Raw genomic sequence first — 19,369 nt, 5'->3', positions numbered from 1 at the left:
TTACAAATAGGTATTGTTACTTAAGGCTGGCAATAACTATCAAATTTTAAAATGCATATATACTTTTATCTATGCTCATTAAAATGAAGTCAGAAAATACATAAAAATAAATAAAAGCACTGTATAGTCAGCCCTACATATCCGCAGGTTCTGCATCCACAAATTCAATCAACTTCTGAAGGAAAATTTAAAAAACAAAAATATTTCCAGAAAGTTTCAAAAAGCAAAACTTGAATTTACCACACACTAGCAACTATGTACATAGCATTGACATTGTATTTACAACTAGTTACATAATATTTACATTGTATTAAATATTATAAGTAATCTCAAGATGATTTCAAGTACACAGGAGAATGTGCGTAGGTTAAATGCGGATACTACTCAATTTTATATAAGGATTTGGGTATCTGGGGCAGGTTCTGCAACCCACCCCCTGAGGATTATCAAGGGATGACTATATACACTAAAGATAAAGATACACTGTATGCATTCACAAAAGACCAGAAACAAAACTACAGGATCATTAATCAGGAGAAGTTACATAAATTAAGGCCCACTCATAACAAACACTTTTATATAGTCTTTAAAAAGAAAGGATACTGAAAGGTTCTCCAAGATATATTAAGTTTAAAAACCATGGTACAAAACCCATTAGGGGCTATTATCAAAAAAAAGAAAGTAAGAAAAGAAAAGAAAAACAGGAAACCGGTATTGATAAGGAATGTGGAGAAACTGGAAAGCTCAGGTACTACTGGTGGCAATGTGAAATGGTGCAGCTGTTGTGGAAATCAGTATGGGAGTTCTGTGAAATATTAAACATAGAACTGCTATATGATCCAGCAATTCCACTTCTGGGTATATACACAAGAGAACTGAAAGCAAGGACTCAAACTGATATTTGTGTACACATATTCATAGCAGCATTTTTACAATAGCCAAAAGGTAAAAACAATCCAAACGTCCATTGATGAATGAATGAAAAAACAAAACATGGTATATTCATGCGATGGAATATTACTCAGTCCTAGAAAGGAAGGAAATTGACACATGCTTCCACATGGATGAACCTTGAAGACATTATGTTAAGTGAAATAAGCCAGACACACAAAAAAACAAATATTGTATGATTCTACTTATATGGGGTACCTAGCATAGTCAAATTTATAGAGACAGAAGGCAGAATGGTGGTTGCCAGGGCAGAGGTGAAGGGGAATGGGGAGTTATTAATAGGTATAGCATTTCAGTTTGGGATGATGAAAAAGTTCTGGAGATGGTTATGGTTGCAAGACAATGTGAATATATGTAATGCCACTGAATGTCACACATAAGATCATTAAAATGGTAAATTTTAAGTTACGTACATTTTACCACAATAAAAAAAAAAAAGATGCATTCAAAAAAAAAAAAGCACAATGTGCATGGCATGCTATCATTTGTATAATATGAATGTGTCTTTGCACATATGTACATGCACATATTTTTCCTGTGTATCTATAAATTAGATAAGCATCTGGTCAAAGTAGCTGCCTCCTGTGAGAAGAGATAGATGCCAAGAAGACAGGAGTAGTCAGCACCTTACCTTTCATTGTATACCCTTTATATATTCAGGCTTATATTAAAATATGAATTAAATAAAAATTTTTTCTAAACTATAAATGTTATACTACCCTGATTTCTCCTAAGCACTAAAAATAAACAAAACTATAGCATAAAATAGTCACGAAATTTTATTTAAGAATATTTCTTATATTAGACAATTGAATTAATAGTTTCTGTTAAGTTTTAATAAGATACACTTGAAATATTTCACTGTATAGTAAATATTACTTCATTTTCTCATTTTTCTAAAACAAAATAAACTGTTCATTCAAATAAACTAGAAAATATATGAGGTTGAAGAATAAAATTTAAAAATCCACTCAATATCTTGCTATAAATGCATAAAGGGTTATGGCAGGCATAGTTTTTAATCAATTTATTTCACTTAATACTATATACCATGAACATCTTTCCATGTTAATAAACAGACATATATCATTATGTTTATGGATGTATTATATTTTCTAAAGTATTTATAATTGAGATATAACAACAAATAATATACACGTGTTCAGTTTGATGTATTTTGACAACTGTTTATACCCCTGTTACTACCCAAAACAACTGATATTTGTACACTCAGACATAGGCTATTCCCATCAACTCAGAGAGTTCCCTTCTGCCCCTTTCCAATCAATTCCTACCTTACTCCCCCCCCACAAAAAAGACATTCTTATTTAGTGATTTATAGCACAATAGATTAGTTTAGTTACTCTCAGACTTCATAAAATGGAGTCATACAATACTCTTTGGTGTCAGGATTCTTTTGCTAATGTGTTTGTTAGATTCATTCATACTTCTGTGTATTTCAGTAACTCATTATTTTTCATTGCTGAGTGGTACTCCATTGTTTAAATATGGCACAAAATTTTAATCCAATATCTTATTGATGGACATTTGAACTGTTTCCTGTTCACCAAAACATTGGTGAACATGTTTTTATTTTTCTTGGATAAATTCCTAGGAGGGAGCTCCCAGGTCACATGATGTATATTTAACTTCAGAGAGAATTCCAGTTGCAGCACATTCTTTTCAAGCCTTGGTGTTGTCAGTCTTTTTGATTTTAGCCATTCTAAGGTGTTTGGGATAGTATCTTGTTGTAGTTTTAATCTGCATGTCCCAGATGACCACATATTACTCAGCCCCTACATGCACACCCTCCCTTGCACTGTTGCAGCCTAATAAACTTCTTTCAGGTGTTTGAACATGCCACGTTCTTGCTAATCCCTGGCCCGTAATCACAATTCTCCTCTCATAACCTGGAATTCCTTCCCCACCCTCTGCCACCCTCTTTATACCTGGCTAGTTCTAACAGCTTTTCAGGTTTCAGCTTGAATACCACCTGCTTCAGGAAGCTTTCCAAGACCCACTTCTTGCTTCCATAGAAGGAAATGCTTTATTGTGATACTGTGTTAATTACATTGTCTTCCTTGCTCTGCCCTGAGAGTTGGGATCAGGTAAGTCTCACTCACTTCCTGTATCCCTGGAGTCTAGCACAGTCAATATTTGTTGGATAGATGATGGAGAAAATACGGGAAGGCTTTGGAGATGAGGTAATATTTCAGCTGAGTATTGAAGAATAAATAGGATTGAGATTATCCAATGCACAAAAGGAAAAAAATATTCTCAGCTAAACTCATGGGCAAGTTCCTAAGAAGCAGGAAATAACCTGTGACTGAGGACACCCACGTGGCTCAGCATGGCTAAGAGTGGGGTGTGAGGCAGGAAGTGATCTGAGGTAAGGGTGGACAAGCAGGGAGGAATCAGAGGACAAAAGCAAGGATGTGCCAGGCAAAGGAGGTTGCGCTGTACCTTTTGACAATGAATTGTCACTGAAGCATTTGAAAGCCAAGAAGAGACATGGGCAGACTCATATATTAGAAACCTAATTCTGTGGGTGAAACGGAAGACACCTGGAAGTGGCAAAGTTGGAAACAGGAAGACCAGCTGGAGGTTTTCATTACAGCAGGAAACAAGAGTAAGGGGGATAGAGCGGGGGGGGGGGGGGGGGGGTGGGGTGGTGGTGGTGTGTGTGTGACTGTGCAGAGACACTAAAAAGGCACAGTTGACAGGCTTGTGGGGACTGACTGGATGACATGAACAGCAGACCGGAAGGCAGAGCACACAGTGGGCAGGAGCACTGGTTGTGGGGTGAGCCTTCCTGGTTCTGGTCCTCACTCCACACTTAATCGCTGGGGGACCTTAGGTGCATTCCTTACCACCTCTGCATTGGTTGCCTCAGCAGTAGAATGAGAATAATGAAGGATCTTAACACATAGGAATGTTACAGGATGGGCTGAATGAATACATCTAAGTGTTTAGAACAAGCCTCCTACGTTGAGTACAGAGCAAGCATTCAATAGTGTTAGCTGTTACTGTTACCCTTAACTAGGGAAGAAGAATGAAATCGAGGTTGGAGCTTTAGATCTGGAAGCAGCCCACACACCTGGAAATTAAAACAGCAGTGTGGCAGGGCATGCAAAATGAGGAGAACCAACAGTGCTACCCCACAGATGAGAACTGGGACATTTAGGAAAGAGTAGAGGAGGGAGTCAGAGGGATGATGACAAAGGGATGTTCAGCAATGCAGGACTAGAACCAGGAGAGAAAGAGCCCTGGCTCACAGAAGACAAAAACCAAAAAACAAAACAGGAAAGAATTTCAAGGAGAATGGAGTGGCCAGTGTCAATGCTGCAAAGAAATCCTCCCAGAGGACTGAAGAAGTATCCAACAGACAGAGCGGCTGAGAAGTCCTCATGGCTTTTGCCTATAGCTGATGTAAACAGAAGCCAGCAGCTGAAGTGAATGAGAGGTGAAAGCAAAGCAAAGACACCTCAATCCAGATGAACTGGAATTGGAGAGGGTGGGGATGGGATACATACTTTCTAAAATAAATGTACACCACTGCTTCAACTAGTAGAACCAAAGTTATTTTAGACACTGGTGCACTGCTTTGATTCCTTTGATGAAATGCTATGTATCTTTAGGCTCTAAACTAAATCCAAATCTGCAATTTACTCTGAACATGACACACCGTAACTTCTCACTGCTCTGCAAATTTTACAGCAGGCTTTGGTTAAATAGCACAAAATGTGGCCTGTATAAAATGTATAATAAATTAGTTAGTATAAGAACTTTAAAGGTATTTTTTTTTCTAGTGAACTCATAATGCAGAATGCATGTAAGTTTGCAAAATGTAAGTTTGGATTTGTATTATTTGTATTACTTAAGAAAGTAATCTCAAACTTTTCTCTGATTTCAATAAGCAGAGATAGTTATAAGGACAGGGTAGAAGGTTCACTTAACTATAAACCTAGGAAAAAAGAAGTAAGAGAATGGTAGATTAGATAAAGACTTCGCGGTCTCAGCAAAGCAATGAAATCCAGCAATGCAGTGAAGACACAGTATCTAACGGTACCCTTCCCCACTCACACATTTGTAGCCTTATTTTATACCAAAAGGTCCACACAGAGAAGCTGGTCAAGATTCTGGCAAACACATAAACTGTTCTAGGTTCCAACAGCCCAGTGCGCTTCTCAATTGAACACTGGTCCCAACAGCAGAAGCAGATGCAATGTAAAAACTCTTTCAATGTCTCAGAGCCCAGAGAGGAAAAATGAGTATGTAATATGCTGGGTGCTAGTCAAAGGAAACGCTAAGGCTAATGTTTCAGCTGTTTGACTCTGAATAGGGTTCACATTTTGCTGTATTATAAACGTCATGCAGTACTTAACTGCATTTAGCCAAAAAGTATTCAAATAGAAAGCCTAAAAAGTAAAAAGAGTGTTAGCATACCAGTCATTTTCAAAATAAAACAAGCGTAGATGGAAAATGTGCTGATTATAACAAGGCAGTTTCTTTTAAATCCACTGGATATGTATTACAAGTAGGAACCATGACTATACTTGATTAAATTACTCTGAGTCACACAAAATAAAAAAGCTAGATGTTGTTTGCATGGACCTCCCTTTAGTTAACTAGATTTTCATTTCTGAAAGCTGATAGAGCCGAATACTGCTGCCACAGGGGGGAAGAATCAAACAAGTCATTGCTAGCATAGATTATGAGGATCACTTGAGTTATGTTTCTGTTAAGTTCCCACAATCAACTGATATTCTTCAGGGACAATAAAAGCTTACACAGAACTCTGCTAGAATTAACAGGTTCTTCTCTTCAACAGCTAGCTTGCAAATTTAGGTACAGATATTTAATCCATAGACTCATCTTCAAAAAGAGGAAAACAAGGCATTGCATAAGCATTACAGTAGTAGTCAAAAAAATTCTATCATTAATGCCGCTTAGTACAAGCTCAGAATTTTAAATAATGGGAGCAAACCTATGTATCTATTAAGTTTTTCTGTTTGTTTGTTTTGTTTTTTCTGGAACCCAGCTCTCCAACAAAGGATTTGAGGAGAAATATATCAGCTAGCTTTCTTGGTCGCAAGCAACACTGACTGACTCTGAACAGGAAATGTATTGGGGGACAGTCCTGGGTACACAGAATTGAGGACAGGCTAAAAGTCCAGGCTTAACAAAGGACTGGAAAAAAATGAGAGGCCATGCTACAGGCATGACAGGGTCCGTGACACAGGGCAGGAAGAATCTTGCGGATGCACCAGTGCTGTGAGGGCTGACCTGCAACCTTCCCTCCATTCTGCTTCCCTTCTTTCCATCTCTTTACCCTCGCTTCACTCTAAAGGCTCAAAACCCTGGGAAATAATATATTGATTAGCTGAGCTCAGATCATAACTGACCTATCTGACCTGGGGCAGGACAATGAAGGATCTGACTTCTGTGTTTGGAGACAGTTTCCTAAAAGGAAATCAGGTGAAATGGATGGGAAACAAAGTGTTCGGTTAGAAAAGGAAGGGCTTTGAGTCCAGTTACACTCTCTGTTTTGAAACAAATTCCAGGTGTGGATACATATTATTGCTCATGGATGAATTAAAAGGAAGGAAAATGCTTGGACTTACAGACAACAATATAAAGAACCCAGAACTAAAGGGTAATTTAAAAGCATAGTTAAAACCAAGCATTTGAAGCCAGAAAAGAACAGGCTCCACACCATCGAGAACAATGTGAGGTGGGAAAGAAAACAAAAAACCTTGAGAAAAACCTCACATAATGCAGTAAATATAACCAAAATATTAAAATTAAAATGCATATGCCAAAGAGAGACCAGAGACTTAACAACTAGATAACTGAATTCTAAAACAAATGAAATAAAAACAGTAATTAGTAAGAGCAAAAACACATAAGCTGAAAATATTTGAATTGATAGATAGAAAATTTAATAAGTTGTGCATACCTAGATATATGGCAAAAGTGTGGAATTTTAGGGATCAATGGCACTGTTTCTCAAAAATCTAAAGATTAAAAATTGTGCAGTCCATATTCTCTGACCACAAGACATTAAAACCACCTTTTAACACCTAAAGTATAACTGGGAAAAAAATAGGAATTTGAAAATTTTCCTAACATACGCAAGTCAAAGAGAAAACAATACATACAGAATATTTAGGAAAAAAAATAACATAAAAATGTGAAAGCTAGCAAGAGCAGTAAAAAGGCAAACACAGAGGGAGAAATGCTCCTTGTTAAAATAAATCAACTGGCCCATTTAGCATGAGTAAAAAACAGGTAGAAGGAATTAAATAAAAGCAGAAAAGTCAAGAGTAAATACCAGTAAAATAAAAATATAATAGTTTTTTGGGGGTACAAAAACCAACAGAAATAGTAAAAGCTTTAGCTGATCTAATTAAGATGAAGAAAAAAATCAGGTTCCCCCAAATAATAAGAAAACAAACAAAAACAAGCAAACAAAATAACTACAGATGCAATAAAATCTTAAAATCTGAACAATCTGAGTAAAACACTATAAAATTATAAGAAACTATGAAGTATTATTTGTACTCAAGGAGCAATATAAGACCTAGACAGACAAAAAAAATCTGTTTTAATCTCTAAACTTAGTAAAAGAAAAAATATGTATAGACAAACACCAATTCCGCAGGGTTTCACAGGGCAGTTCTGAATTTCTGAAACACTGCAAACCAGTAGGTAACTCGATTTAAACGAAGGATTTGTGTGTGTGTGTATGTTAACCTAAAATTAGCTGCTAACTTTTCAACTTAAAAAGTCAAGACATTTTATGTAACATTTTGGAATTCCAGCTTGTCAAGAATAACTGGAAGAATATCCTGACAACTCTGGTTCCCGTGGCCACACATGGCAGGAGTGGAAGAGGGGGCAGTCCCTTTGGGTGTGGCAGTTACTCCTGGTGCATTCAGGACCCTCAGAGTCTACAGCCTTCAGTTATGGCACCTTCCTGGCCACTCTTATAAGCATTTTAAGCATGCTATCGGGGGGGGGAAAAATGTCTGATAGATAATAATGGAACACCAATTCTCTCCAAATTACCTTTAAACGTTTATGTCAATATCTATCAAAATCCCCCTCTTTTTTTTTTTTTTTTTTGATAGGGTAGGAAGAATTTAGCAAGTTAATTCTAAAGCTCTCTGGGAAAATTAAGTGGTCACTCATTAAAAGAACTTTTCAATAAAGAGAAACAAGAGGAGATTTAAACTCTGTTATTGAAACACGTAAGGCCGCAACAATTACGCTTAAACAGAAAAGTCCATGAAAGAGGTCAGAAAGCCCAGAAATCAATGCATATTGAAATACAGTAAAGACGGCACTTCAAGTCAGTAGAAAAGAATGGACTATGTAAGTCTTAGGGAAGCAGCACAGCACAACGTGCAAGGGAACAAACAGCCTGTGGGGCTGGACTGGATGGTAACTAGCGCAGCACGTGCAGCTGGGTGACCCTGGATGACAAGTGGCCTTATCTGTAAAATCAGGATCGTCATTGTATCTACTTCACAGGATTGTTGCGAGGATTATCAGTTATCATTTGCAAGGTACTTAAAACAGGAAGTAATAGAGTAAGCACTGTATATGCGATGTTAAATAAGTAAAAGAAAGCAATTTACGCTAAGACAATCCTTAAAGTCCTGGGAGCAGGGAGGAGGGAGACATGGGGAGCAAAACCTCCCATCACACCACATTAAAAAAATAAACTGGAGGATTTATAAAAGTGAACAATAAAAACACTAAATTGGGGAAAAAAAGACTATCTCATCTCTTGGATTGGGGAAGACTTTTTAAATATGACAGCAAAGTCAATCAAGAAAACAGATTAATACACTTGACTAAATAAAAATTTTAAAAGTCTTTATATCAAATACTAAGAATTAAGAAGAAATACAAAGCTTCAGGAAAAATAAAGGTTGGTATGTGTATATAAATATTCTTACAAATCAGTAAGAAAAAGTACATGATCAAGCAATACAAAAACAAAGCTCTGCCTGTATATATGAGAAAACATGGAACACTGTCACTAATCAAAAAGTCACATGTTTCACCACTTAAATCGGTCAAAGGTTTAGAAAAAATTATACTGCTGCCTAATATGCAGAGAAATTGGTACCTTTCTATATGGAAGATTGAAGAATACACTGAAACCACTCTTCCAGGGGTCACTTTGATTATATGCTTCAAAAAATCTTTAAAATATTAAGCCCCTTTGACCTAGTAATTCCATTTCTAGGACAAAGCTGGACCATAAGGATTTCAATGGAAAAGTTTCAAGTCACTTTTTCAGAGATGAACCAGAATCAAGGAAAAACAGAATGCAAAGAAATATTTTAAGTTTCAGATATAAAGCTAAGAATTTTCACGTTCTAAAAATTCAACACCTGTTTCACTGTATAATTAATGTTTAATATTACCAAATTAAAAAAAAAAGTTTTAAAAAACAAACCTTTTAACAGCATCCTTCTTCTGAATATCTATAGTTTCCCACCACTTTGAAAGGTAAGAGATCTCAGACCACATAAATTTCCTCCGTGGGTCTTCTTTCAACTTGATGACCATGTTATTAAAAATATACTGAGTCTTCTCTCGAAAGTAGTCATCAAAAGTCTTCAACCAACCTAAATTAAGACACAAATATACCACAAAGGTCTGATTCATATGCCTGATGTAAACTCAGTCACATTCCATTGCATTACCTTTGCATAACCTCACATTTCATTCATATAAAGACATATTTAAAAATTTAGCAAACGTTTTCAGTTAATGAAATTCCACTTGAATGGATGTGAGACTCAACAAGCCACTAACATTGAAATGATAAAAATACTCTGAAAACTGTACAAATTCAGATATCAATGAGAAAAATGAAAAAGCCAAAAAGCATTTCATATGTAACAATTATAATATCTAATTCAACTATTTATAATTTATCTCTAATTTAAGGAATTTTTTAAATTAAAAAAATCTGAACAGTGTTGATAAGTTGACAGTAATATTCTCATAATATGGAATCAAAATTTTATCCTCTCTCATACCACATCAAAAATTTCCTATCCATTAAGTAACCTAAACTAAGAAAAAGAAAATCACAAGTACAAACTCTACCGAAAAGCCAGCAGCAGAGCAATAATCAAACAACAAATATGTACACATCTATGTAAAGTTGTTTTCAAAAAAGAATTGATGTTGACAACTTAGTTCTTTGACTTTTCCTACTACATCTCAAATATCCTGGAAACTTTATCTAAAGACATTTGCAATTCAACTATAAAGAAATATTTTTAACAAGACCTATAGTTCCAAATACAGCCCCATCCAGCAGAGTAATAAAGCAACGTGATGAGTGGCTGAAGCAAAACATACACAGCCACCAATTCCACCTACTGGTGGGACACAAAATATACCCTGCTGAGAATAACCTCTTATCTATGAAATCTAAAAGGAAGGGGAGTTTCTATAGAGACAGGCTTAACTACTGTGCTATCGTTACCAAGCCTCAAGAATGTGGGAGGTCTAAAATACAAGGGATACAACTGGCTATTTCTTTTGTCTGTCTACAATTAAGTGAATATTCAATGCATACTGTATTTGCTGGCAAAAAATAACAAAAACCTACGAGGGCTGAGCCGGCAATATATTATTTTGACAATGCAAATATGAGTCTCTAAAGGACACTGCCAGTGTGACTACATTTCTCCCTTTTGCTTTAAGTGAAATCTATTCGTTCTACAGTTATTTACTGAGCACCTACAAAGTGATGGGTATGAAGCTATAAGCCAAATAGGAATATAGTGTAAAATATTCTTTATAGGACTTTCTTGATCTGGGGCACTTTTAAGCTGGTTTGTCACCAAAGAATGCTACCTGAATTAATTCAACTTTTTCATGTTTAAATAAAAAGGCTGTACCTACAGAAAACGCAAAGATGTCTCATGAAATAGTGGTTTACAAAGAATCCCATCTTGCTTCACAAAGGTACGAACCTGGACCCTGCCCCAGAGCACTGAGGCCAGGATCCACATCTGGATTCCCAGGGACAAGCAAAGAAAATTCAACCTATCCTTAAATGGAGATGCCCTAACTCCCTGCTGACCATGCAGCACCCCTGAGAGACAAAAAAAATCAAGTGCTCAGACCTGAGCCCAGTATATAATATAGCACTTAATAATAATAATAATAATAGCTGCTGCTACTATTATCATAATCATCATCAGTCTTTAATTGCCCCTTCCACATCTCTACAATCAAACTGGGTCAAAGGAGAAATAAAAGATATTCCTAACATCTAATTTTGAAAAGTATACAATTTATTTAAAACATTAAATAAATTGCTCCACATCTTAAACATATTGGTTACCCAACACTTCAATTTGCATAGAATTCATTTTATGCCCCCATTATGGGCTGAATTGTGTCCCCTTGAAACTCATATGTTGAAGTCCTAACACCCAGTAACACCCACTTCAGAATGTGACTGTATTTGGACGTAAGTTCTTTAAAGAGATAATGAAGGTAAAATGAAGTCATGAGAAAGGGCCCTAATCCAATACAGGCATAACTCGTTTTATTGCACCTTGCTTTATTTTGCTTCACAGGTGTTGCATTTTTTTACAAATTGAAGGTTCGTGGCAACCATCCGTCAAACAAATCGATCAGTGCCATTTTTCCAACAGCATTTGCTCACCTTGAGTCTCTGAATTTTGGTAATTCTCATATTTCAAAAAATTTAATTATTATTATATTTTTTACCATGAACTGTAAGCAGTGATCTTTGATGTTGCTGCTGCAGTTGTTTTGGGGGTGCCACGAACCACACCCACATAAGACAGTGAACTTAAACAATGTTCTGACTGCTCTACAGGCCATTCCCCATCTCTCCCCCTCCCCTCCAGCCTGCCTATTCCCTGATACAAAACAACACTGAAATTAGGCCAATGAGTAACCCTGCAATGACCTCTAAGTGTTCGAGTGAAAGGAAGAGTCACATGTCTCTCACCTTCAATCAAAAGCTAGAAATGATTAAGCTTAGTGAGGAAGGCGTGTTGAAAGCTGAGACCAAAAGCTAGACCTCTTGCACCAAACAGTTAGCCAAGTTATGAATGCAAAGGAAAAGTTCTTGAAGGAAATGAAAACTGCTACTCAATCAACACATGAATGATAAGGATGCTAAACAGCCTTATTGCTGATATAGAGAAAGTTTTTGTGGTCTGGATAGAAGATCAAACCAATCACGACCTTCCCTTCAGTCAAAGCCTAATAATCCAGAGCAAGGCTCTAACTTTCTTCAATTCTATGAAGGCTGAGAGAGTTGAGGAAGATAAAGAAGAAAAGTTTGAAGCTAGCAGAGGCTGGTTCATGAGGTTTAAAGAAAGAAGCCAACTTCATAACATAAAAGTGCAAGGTGAAGCAGCAAGTGCTGAAGCAAGTTATCCAGAAAAATCTAGCTCAGATAATGAACGAAGGTGGCTACACTAAACAAGAGATTTTCAATGTAGATGAAACAGCCTTCTATTGGAAGAAGATGCCATCTCGGACTTTCTTAGCTGGAGAGGAGAAGTCAGTGCCTGGCTTCAAAGCCTCAAAGGACAGGTTGACCGTCTTGTTATGGGCTAATGCAGCTGGTGACTAGTGAAGTTAAAGCCAATGCTCATTCACCATTCCGAAAATTCTAGGGCCCTTAAGAATTATGCTAAATCTACTCTGCCTGTGCTCTATAAATGGAAGAGCAAAGCCTGGATAACAGCACATCTGTTTACAATACGGTTTACTGAATACTTTAAGCCCATTACTGAAACCGTCTACTCAGAAAAAAAGATTCCTTTCAAAATAGTACTGCTCATTAGCAATGGTCACCTGGTCACCCAAGAGCTCTGATGGAGATGTACAACGATATTCACACTGGTTTCATGCCTGCTCACACAACATCCACTCTGCAGCTCATGGATCAAGTAGTAATTTTGACTTTCAAGTCTTACTCTTTAAGAAATACCTTTCATAAGACTATAGCTGCCACAGACGGTGATTCCTCTGCTGGGTCTGGGCAAAGTCAACTGAAAATCTTCTGGAAAGGATTTGCCATTCTAGATGCCATTAAGGACCTCTGCGATTCATGGGAAGAGGTCAAAATATCAACATTAACAGGATTTTGGAATACTTTGATTCCAACCCTCATGGATAACTTTGAGGGATTCAAGACTTCAGCAGAGGAAGTCACTGCAAATGTGGTGGAAAAAAACATGAGAACCAGAATTAAATGTGGAGGCTGAAAATGACTGAATTGCTGCAATTTCCTGATAAAACTCTAAGGGATGAGGAGTTGCTTCTTACAGATGAGCAAAGAAGTGATTTCTTAAGATGGAGTCTACTCCTGATGAAGATGCTGTGAAGACTGTTGAAATAACAACTAAGGATTTAGAATATTATATAAATGTAGTTGATAAAGCAGCAGCAGAAAGGTTTGAAAGGACTGACTCCAATTTTTGAAGAAGTCTTACTGTAGGCAAAACGCTATCAAGCAACATTGCATGCTACGGAGAAATCATTCATGAAAGAAGGAGTCGATGCAGCAAACTTCACTGTCATCTTGTTTTAAGAAACTGCCACAGTCACCCCAACCTTCAGCAGCCAGCACCCTGATCAGTCAGCAGCCAGCAACATCGAGGCAAGACCCTCTACCAGCTGAAGACTCTGATGATGGCTAGCACTTTTAAGCAATAAAGTATCTATTAATTAAGGTCTGTATGTTGTGTTTTTTTAGACAATGTTATTGCACTTTGAATACAGTATAGTGTAAACAAAACTTTTATACGCACTGGGAAAAAATTCGTGTGACTCACTTTATTGCAGTGGTCTCGAACCAAACCTGCAATACCTGCAAGGTACCATGCATGTCCTCCCAAGAAGAGGCATTTAGGGCACAGACGCACACAGAGGGAAGACCATGTAAAGACAAAGGGAGAAGAATGGTCATCTACAAGCCAGGACAAGAGGCCCATAGAAGAAACAAACCCTGCAGACACCTTGATTTTGGACTTTTAGCCTCCAGAACTGTGAGGAAATAATTTTCTGTTGTTTAAGCCACCTGATCTGTGGTACTTTTTTAAGGCAGCCCTAGCGAACCAATATCACACTAGAAAAAATAAGTGTTATTACTATTCAAAAAATGAAGATTGCAATGCAGAGAGAATCTACTTTACCAAATACCATCATATACTTAATATACATCTACCTCCGTATTGCAAGACTGAGCTGAAATCAAATGTAAGTAACATCAATTTGTGTCCCATGTTATTATATGTACTCAATAAGGACCATCTAAATTACTAAATGGCTCTACTAGAATTATGGTCCCTAAGACATCACATCTATCTTCTACCTAAATTTTAACAAAGGTCAAAATTAATCCCTAATTATTTGGCTGATAACTCAATTAAAGAAAGGAACTATGAACAGAGGAATGCCTCCAAAATTAATTCAATAATAAAACACTAGAAACCTAGCATAAGAGGCAAATTTAGAAAAAAGTTTTTATGAAGATTAATAAGTGAAAGGGTTTTTTTTTTAATACAATTACTTATTTTCATCAGTTATATGTTGTTATGAACTCAGGCCATTTCAAAGAATAGTTTATCACGGGAGTTTTCATAGAGGAATCACAGTGACTGATTAATCCATTCTGCCTTCAACAATCATGCAGAAAATACGTCAAAGATATTTACGTGAGCCAAAATACAAGCTCAGAGATGTCAACTTAAAAGCCTTGCATAAAACTCATCTATAATAGATACTACTATCACTACAATACAGCACAATTAATTAAGAATGAACTGAAAGATAGCCTCTTGAAGTTTTCAATATTGAGTAATATAACAGTAAATTAGCTTTTACTGCTCTTATACAATAGCGTAATCAAGTATTCCCTTTTACATTGAATTGGCTCTTTCTTTTTCTAAACTACTGTAAAACTCCAATTGTATATTAACATGAGACCAATCACAAAGATAGTATTTTACAAAAAGTTGTATGGGATGAATTTTTGTGACATAAAATTATATTCCTACCTCTAGATTTAATAATCTTGGGACATTCGGTTGCAAACTGATTTACTTAAGTGGTCAATTCACAGCCTTTTTCTTTCCCTTGAATACACTTGGAAATTGAACCAGGGCTAGAAGAGCATTAGTACTTTTCAATTTATTCTTTTTCATCCTAACAACACTATCACCCATAAAACACTTAATCACTATTTTAAATAAGTGGGGAAATATTAAAAACAAAGAGTACACAATTAGAAGTTCTATACAGCCAGCATAATTCCAAATTCACTATCACAATTTTATCATAAAATTTTTTTAAGTTCTAAAACAGAAAACTAATAAAGTTGAAAACTCTACTGCTTATTTTTAATGTGCATAAACAAATACACACCTAGTAATTTTTCACTAACAAAATAAAATTTATTTTTTAAATTTTGGATCCGATCTAGCTTCGAAGTCTACAGACTTCGTGAAGACCTGATCCTCTTAAGGAACACTTCGTTTTATTCGGTTCAAGGGCATACACAGTACCACCCTTAGGACCTGGGCAAAGAGTGCCCCACCCTGAGCACTGGACTTAAGAGGGATCTCCCTATTCTTCCTCTGACCACATCCCTTTCCACATGATAAATTCACAGGGCAAAGAACTTGCCCACCCCCAGTCTGTCCTACCCAGCCCTGCCCTTCTGAGTCCCTGAGACCCAGAAATCTGTGTCCAAACATCCCCAAGCCAGCTTTCTGAGCCTCCCAGGGCCTTCTATAATGCCTTTACCTGCTAGGACAGTTGAACTAGCCTGGGCAGTAGCCAAGGGGCTGAAGTTTGTAGGGGCGTGGGAAGAGCACTGGGGTGTCTGCAAGAAGAGCCCCTCCTGGGTTAGGACAAGGCGGGGTCTGGGAGGAGAAGGGGCTGGGCCGCCTGGAGGCTGGCTCTCCCCACAACACCAGCACATTCCAGTGGGGAAGTGGAGCCCAAGCAATCTAAACCCACACCTGGCCTTCCAGATCTCTGAGTTATTTCTCAAGGCAGTAGGAAGAGACCTATTTTATTTAGCAATGTATTAGTTTGATTTATAACTTTTAAATGTTTAGACAGAGTGTCTGACGTCCTCCATGTACTTTTGCCCCAGGTCCTGCAAATTTTAGAAGCAAGCCCAGACACATGCTACAACCTGAACTTCAAACGAGTCAGTTCTCATGAATCTAGCACCTGGTACAGTCTACAACAGCAAGAGTTCAGTAAGTGCTTGATAGATGAATGAAGTGTGGTGCCGAAAGGACTGGAAAAAAATGCAAGTGGAGTATAAATGCAAACTTACTACTTCAACTAGAAATGAGACCAAAGGTCAAAGATACCACATACTATTAGCTCTGCTATGTTCACTCTCTGTTCTGATACTAACCTAATAATCTTTGAACAATATCTCTAAGTTTCTACTTTATATTTAAAAAGGCTCTGTCAGCCCTAAGATGATTTAAAAACACACATCCGGAAGAAGGCATGCCCCTCAAATCATTGTTACACTGTTACGGTTTTAACTGCTACAGTAATGATTTTTTAATGAGTACATTAATTCCACTCAAAAGTTAAATAGGTACCAACTGTTGAGAAAACATAAAAAGATTCTGAGTCAAAAATAATTATATCCAGATAATAAACATTGAAAAAAATAAAACATGCTTCAAGTTATTTCCATTTTAACATAATATTCTCAAATTTAAAAATACAAGTAGAGTTCATTAAAAAAGCTCCTTTATTTTAGTAATTAAGTTATTCTATATGGACAAATGATCAACAGTTTCTTCCATCACTTGTCAAACCCTTCAATATTCGACTGCAACATCCAATCTTACACTTAAGGGGTCACATACAACTTTAATTGGTATTACCATAACTCACATGCTGATTAATTTTAATTCCAACATTTCTATTATAAAATAAGCTATTTTCCCCCCTTATAAACTGTGGAAGAGTTTTAATTAACATTCTGTTCTGGTTTATTCGTTCAAACACAAACCAAGCATCTAATAAGGGCAAAAGGATAAAGCTAAGCTAAATGAAAACAGATTCTACAGTGAAAATATGAACCAAATGCCGTGGGAATAAAGAAATGGTAAATTCCTACCAGAAGGACAGAAGAGAGATTCTTAAATTAGATGTCATCTGGTTAGAGAGAAAAGGTGGAAATTCCAAATGCGGAAGAGGATATGGAAAAGACACTAAGCCATGAAATTGTGTGTCAGTTTCAGGTAGCAGAAGGCAGTTGGGTATGGCTGCACCGCAGCTTACATGGTGGGAGCATGGTGAGATAAATAGAAGTAGGGGTCAGATCACAGAAACCTTCTAAACGATCCTTGTTTCTCACCAAGAACTTAGGAGGAAGGAAGTTAAGGTATTCTGAGCTGTGTTTTCAAAAATAACTGGACTGTGAGTATAAAGGATAGACTAACAAGGTAAAGCAGAAGAAAAAGAGGAAATGAGGTCACTGCAATAATCCTGCTAAAATATGGTAATGGATCGCAGTGGAAACAAACAGAGGGAAATAAGAGGCCAAGGAGGCAAAATGAAGCACGTTTACTAATTGACTTAAGTTTCCAGAAGAGAGTAGATGGAGAATCAAAGATGAAGCTGAGTCTTTGGAAACCTGCAAACCTGCTGATTCCTCTAAATGCTTTTAAACTCAGATTTTCAAAATAACCCAACCTTTTTGCCAGGTGATTCAGTGTCATCTAATAGTTTTTAAAGCATATCAGCTTCACTTCCATTAACTTGTTTGAGAGACGGCATTTTTTTTGAACCCATGTAAGATGCTGTCACTGGAAATTCTATCCCACACCACAAGAACCTATTTGCATTACTATTAGGACAGCTGGGGTTTTGTTCACCCTGCAGCTGTATATGTATAATGGCCAAATGTGACCTCTTACTGTACTGCTTTTCTAAATGCCCTTTAAAAGACCTGCATACCTTGATACCTGACACCTGCAATTGTGAGATCAACCTCCAAAATATTTTCTAAGTCTGTGCTAAAGTTACTTCCCTCTCTTGTTAAGAATTTCATCCATGAGTATCTACTCACACCAAATGAGGACACTTCAGGCCTAATAAGTCCTCTCTAAATAGAGTTTGGTTCTCTATAATATGAGAGACATGTATATTCCTTTGAGGCATTACTCTTAGGATATGTGAGGAGTACACGTACTTAGACTTATGAGTAAGCCAATACTGGGCAAATAATCAAAGCTTCTAGAAGAAACCATTTAAAAGCTGGAAAATATGGCTTCTCAATCACTTTCTAATTGTAAAAGATGTAGCAATGAGGAAAACCACTCACCATTTCATGTACTAATTTAGTATTTAAGGACAAAGACGTCTGTTTCAATAAGGATAGAAGAGAAGGAAAAAAGGAGAGGAAACAGTGCAATGAGGAACCTACTTTTGCAAGAGAGTTACTAAAATGTTTTACATGATTAATAATACTAAAGTAGATGACATCTGGCTTGGAAAAACTTAAAAGACTTTCTTCCTAAAAGCTCTCCTATGGGTTCAGAAGTATTACCTACAAGAGGCAATATTTAATGGTTACAAGTTCTGATTCCAGAACCAGATGGCTTGGGTTCAAACCCAGCCCTGCCACTGACACATTACTTATCCTTTCTTCTGCCTCAGTTTTCTTATCTGCGAAATGAGGGTAAAAACAGGATTTTCTGTCATAAAGTTGCTGAGAGGAGTGATGGATTCAATACATGTAAAATACCTAGAACAGTGCCTGGAACATAGTAAATTCCCATTGTACCAGCAATTATTTGTGTAAGCAGCATACTGGTGAGCTCTGATGCACCCAGGATTGATGACAGACAAAAGTAATCAAAATAGGGGAATCGGGAGATGTTTAATGATCACCTACATCTCTTAGGCGCTACCTGACATTTGTGCTCCTAAGGAATACAGTCCAGTCAGAGCCCAAACAATCAGACTTTTTCCCTCTAAAAAGGAACCTCAATATACCAATTCTAGAGATCTCTTAAAAAGACAACCCTAAAGAGCCACGTAAATGTTTAACTTTTAAATGCCACAATTTCTTAACAATTAAGATTGCCCGATAAAATACAGGATGCCAGGTTAAATTTGAACGTCAGATAAATAATAAATGTTTAGCATAAGTGTGTCCCATACAATATTTGCAACACATGTAAAAAAATTATTCATTGTTTATAGGAAATTTAAATTTAACTGAGCAGCCTGTTTTGGTTTTTTTTCCCAGCTAAATCTGGCAACTCTATTAACAACCCAAAGTTCAGATAAATGTGCTAAATTAGCTAATGCCCATAAAGCAAGAAGAAAAGAAATACTAGCA

The 19,369-nt window shown here is 36.8% G+C and overlaps 1 protein-coding gene across 1 annotated transcript in view; it reads right to left on the bottom strand.

The window, feature by feature from the left end:
- Nucleotides 1-19,369, bottom strand: part of MAN2A1 (mannosidase alpha class 2A member 1) — a 160,711-nt gene that overhangs the window by 103,433 nt on the left and 37,909 nt on the right. The window contains exon 4 of the mRNA XM_068535712.1: nt 9,425-9,596. Coding sequence (XP_068391813.1) covers nt 9,425-9,596 — 172 coding nt within the window. The remainder of the gene's footprint in view (nt 1-9,424; nt 9,597-19,369) is intronic.

The sequence above is a fragment of the Eschrichtius robustus genome, chromosome 2 (assembly GCF_028021215.1).
Source record: "Eschrichtius robustus isolate mEscRob2 chromosome 2, mEscRob2.pri, whole genome shotgun sequence".
In the NCBI taxonomy this organism is placed as follows: Eukaryota; Metazoa; Chordata; class Mammalia; order Artiodactyla; family Eschrichtiidae; genus Eschrichtius; species Eschrichtius robustus.
Note: the sequence above shows the minus strand (reverse complement) of the source record. Positions and strands in the feature narration are given on the sequence as shown.